At 45.9% G+C, this 4032-nt stretch overlaps 1 protein-coding gene across 1 annotated transcript; it reads right to left on the reverse strand.

The window, feature by feature from the left end:
• Positions 1–2119: 2119 nt before the first annotated feature.
• Positions 2120–3787, reverse strand: LOC120910627 (gastrula zinc finger protein XlCGF71.1-like). The gene is made up of 2 exons (XM_040322381.1): positions 3763–3787; positions 2120–2917 (listed from the first exon to the last, which is right to left on the reverse strand). Exons 1-2 carry the CDS (start codon positions 3785–3787, stop codon positions 2211–2213), a joined length of 732 nt encoding a protein of 243 aa, XP_040178315.1. The 3' UTR covers positions 2120–2210.
• Positions 3788–4032: the final 245 nt, after the last annotated feature.

Raw genomic sequence — 4032 nt, forward strand, 5'->3', positions numbered from 1 at the left:
GTTATTACCCCACTGTCTACTGTTTTTGTTGTGCCTTTTCCTTTTCATCAATAAAGGCCACCTTTTTAGGCTTATTGGTGTGCGGCTGTCCATACCTTCTTTTCAAGTTTTTGCTTTGTGCATTGCCAGCACCCATCTGTTTCTGAGAGGACATTGATTGCGCTATGCGCTGATCTGGAGCAGCAATCTCCCCCTTCTTGTTTGCCCTACACTGGAAACGGCGCTCCCCACCCTCCCAGGAAGACCTGTACACTAGCATAAAAGATGTGGAACTTATGGAAAAAATTACAGCCAGGCTACAGGATAGGCTGGAAATGCACGATAAGGTCTGGGAGGAGCGGCACCGCCGGGAGAATCCGCCATGAGCCGATGGACAAGCTCCTACCCTTGCCCCCTCCTAGTCTTTCTTTCTTTTTCACCTACTCACTTTTCTATCCTGCTCTTTTATCTGTCTTTTTCTGGCCTTGTAGAGGCCTGTGGCAGTTGCTTAACCACTTGCCACCCGCCTTAAGCAAAAAGACGTCGGCAAAGTGGTTTCAATATCCTGAGTGGACGTCATATGACGTGGCGATCGTTGTTGCAGGGTGTCAGTCTGACTCCCCACAACACTGATCTAGGTAAAGTGTCTCCCACGGAGACTCTTTACCACGTGATCAGCCGTGTCCAATCACGGCTGATCACGATGTAAACAGGAAAAGCCGGTAATTGGCTTTTCCTCACTCGCGTCTGTCAGACGCGAGTAGAGGAGAGCCGATCGGCTGCTCCTCTGACGGGAGGGGGGTTTGTGCCGATCGATTATCAGCACAGCCCCCCCGAGGATGCCCACACTGGACCACCAGGAATGCCACTAGACCACCAGGGATGCAAAACACAGGTATGCCACCCTAGACCACCAGGAATGACAATAACAGAAATAATGGATGCCAATCAGTGCCCACAATGGGCATCACTGATTGGCAGGCATTGTTTGGCATCCATTAGTACAACACATACGTTAATGCCACCTATCAGTGCCCATCCGTGCCACCTATCAGTGCCCATCCATGCTGCCTATCCGTGCCCATCCATGCCGCCTATCAGTGCCCATCCATGCCGCCTATCAGTGCCCATTTGTGCTGCATATTAGTGTCCATCATCAGTGCCCATCAATGCCACCTCATCGGTGCCCATCAGTGCCCGTCAGTGCAGTACCATCAGTGAGGAGAAAACGTTCTTATTTACAATGTTTTATAACAGAAACAAAAAAAAAACAGGGTTTTTTTTCAAAATTTTCAGTCATTTTTAAAAAAATTTGCAGAAAATAAAAATCCCAGAGCTGATCAAATGCCACCAAAAGAAAGCTCTATTAACAATTGCTATTTTATGCAGTTTGTCAGTTTTGATTATTTAACACTTCCAGGGTTGTGTATTCATACAATGTAAGCACTGGCTAGATTGTTGCTCTAGCGATTTCTGTGCACCGCTGCATTCGGTCTATGTTAATTTGCTGATTGATATGACCAATAAAAAATGTTATTGTAAAAAAAATAAAAAACAAACACAGGGGCAGATTTTTGCCACTAGATGGAGCCCATGAGCCAATATTTGGCATGACCAGAGGAACGCGTGTCACATTCATTCTACAATTTGTTTTAAAATAGATCCCTAAATGTCTGTGAAATCTTCCACCACAAAATGTAATGAGAGGGAATGACTCCATTTTTATTTTAAAATGCCTAGAGGACCGCCTTCTAAGTGGTGGAGGTTAACGCGTTTCGTCCTGGAAAACGACTTGAGAAAACAGACCTCTTGCAAGAGTTTCCACCACAAAATGTACTCAGCCAATGAGAGGGAATGACTCCATTTTTTTTTCTCCGGCTATCAATGGCCAACACAGCACAACACTTCATCCATGTCTTTGGTGATCTCTGATCTCCTTATGAAGTGTTTCTTACATGATGAAGATCAGCCATGGAGTATATCTGAGGTGTATATCAGGGTGTGCTTCTTCCCCACATGTCCAGCAACATTCATATACAAGACATTTCCCGCACTCACTAATACACCTCAAGGGTTGTGTGGGACCCCTGATGTACAGGAAGACAGGACTTCAGTGAGGAACATTTCCCTCACTCAGGACAGGAATACGGCTTCTCTCCCGTGTGAGATCTCTGATGTTTGTAAATAGTGGACCTCTCTGAAAAACATTTCCCGCAATCAGGACAGGAAAGTCACTTCTTTGCTGTGTGCAATCTCTGATGTTTGTAAAAATTGGACCGATCTGAAAAACATTTCCCACACTCTAGACAGGAATACGGCTTATCCCCCGTGTGAGATCTCTGATGTTTATTTAAACTGGACTTATCTGAAAAACATTTTCCGCACTCAGGACAGGAATACGGCTTCTCCCCCGTGTGCAATCTCTGATGTTTATATAAACTGGACTTCTCTGAAAAACATTTCTCGCACTCAGGACAGAAAAAAGGCTTCTCCCCCGTGTGCGATCTCCGATGTGCGGAAAGCTTGGATTTCTCTGAAAAACATTTCCCGCACTCAGAACAGGAAAAAGGCTTCTCCCCCGTGTGTGATCTCTGATGTGTGTAAAGACTGGACCTCCCTGAAAAACATTTCCCGCACTCAGGACACAAAAAAGGCTTCTCCCCCGTGTGCGATCTCTTATGTGCGGAAAGCTGGGGTTTACTTGAAAAACATTTCCCGCACTCAGAACAGTAAAAAGGCTTCTCCCCCGTGTGTGATCTCTGATGTGTGTAAAGACTGGACTGCTGTGAAAAACATTTCCCGCACTCAGAACAGGAATACGGCTTCTCACCTGTGTGAGATCTGTTATGCTCTTTAAGCTGGTATTTTAAACGGAAACACTTCCCGCACTCAGTACAGGGAAACTTCTTTTCGGCGCCGTCCCTCACAGTCTGAGATTCCCCAGGATAAGAGGAATACGATGGTCCAGCACCATCCCGCACAGTCTGAGGTTCCTCAGGATAAGAGGAATACGATGGTCCGGCACCGTCCCGCACAGTCTGAGGTTCCTCAGGATAAGAGGAATACGATGGTCCGGCACCGTCCCGCACAGTCTGAGGTTCCTCAGGATAAGAGGAATACGATGGTCCATCTACACTGTGTGGTGCCGGATGGACATTTGAGGTAGTCGGGTTTTCTCCTGGACTATACTGTGTGATGTCCTCATCTTCTACTTTACAGTCTGGAGACAAAGTGAGACAATCCTCTGAGGTTTTCCTCATCTCCCGTCCATCTACTAAAATAGAAATACAAAGATTATTACTAGACATGAGCTGATTGGTTCCCCTAACCCAGGACTCCGCCCACATCAGGCAGCTTTGTCTCTGAGGATCTTACAATTCCCCCCTCAAGGTAACTAGTAAATGGCTCCTCTGATCTCCTACCAGATCATTTCTTTATTCATGGACCTTAGTCAGAGAGTGAGGAAACAACGAGAACTGTCTTTTATAGGAGTGACAGTGATGAGGGGATTATAGGACGAGGGTCAGGTGTATATAGTGTAAGGTTTAGGACTCATAATATTGGTGTTCAGTAATCAGTGGCGAATGAAATGATTACTGGAGACAAGTTCCAGAGATCCCACACCGCTGCCTCCCATCTCCTGAGACTGCACTCAGTGACTTGGGTCTGAGACTATACAGACATATCCCTCCACCCCGCACAGCCAGCAAATAACAGAGCAAGTTTTTTTTTTTTCTTTTTTCGAAAGCCCATGGCGTGTGAAACACACTCAAAAAACTTCACCTGGTGCCAAAAAAAATGTGCACATATAACAATAACAAAGCAAGTAACCCGGGAGAATTGTTCTGTCAGAGATCTCACTAGACCCGGGCATGGGGCAGAAGACACAAGGTACATACCCCAGGTGTCTAGCCTGAGCAAACCCTATGGTGAAAATTGACATTTTGCTGCCAGCTGATCCCCAGAATCTCCATAAATCCAGTCTAAAGACATAAATTGTGTCTGCAGCACAGAGAAGGAAGATTATCCGAGAGAAATACAGGAATACAGGAT

Source organism: Rana temporaria, chromosome 8, assembly GCF_905171775.1.
Source record: "Rana temporaria chromosome 8, aRanTem1.1, whole genome shotgun sequence".
NCBI classification, from domain to species: domain Eukaryota; kingdom Metazoa; phylum Chordata; class Amphibia; order Anura; family Ranidae; genus Rana; species Rana temporaria.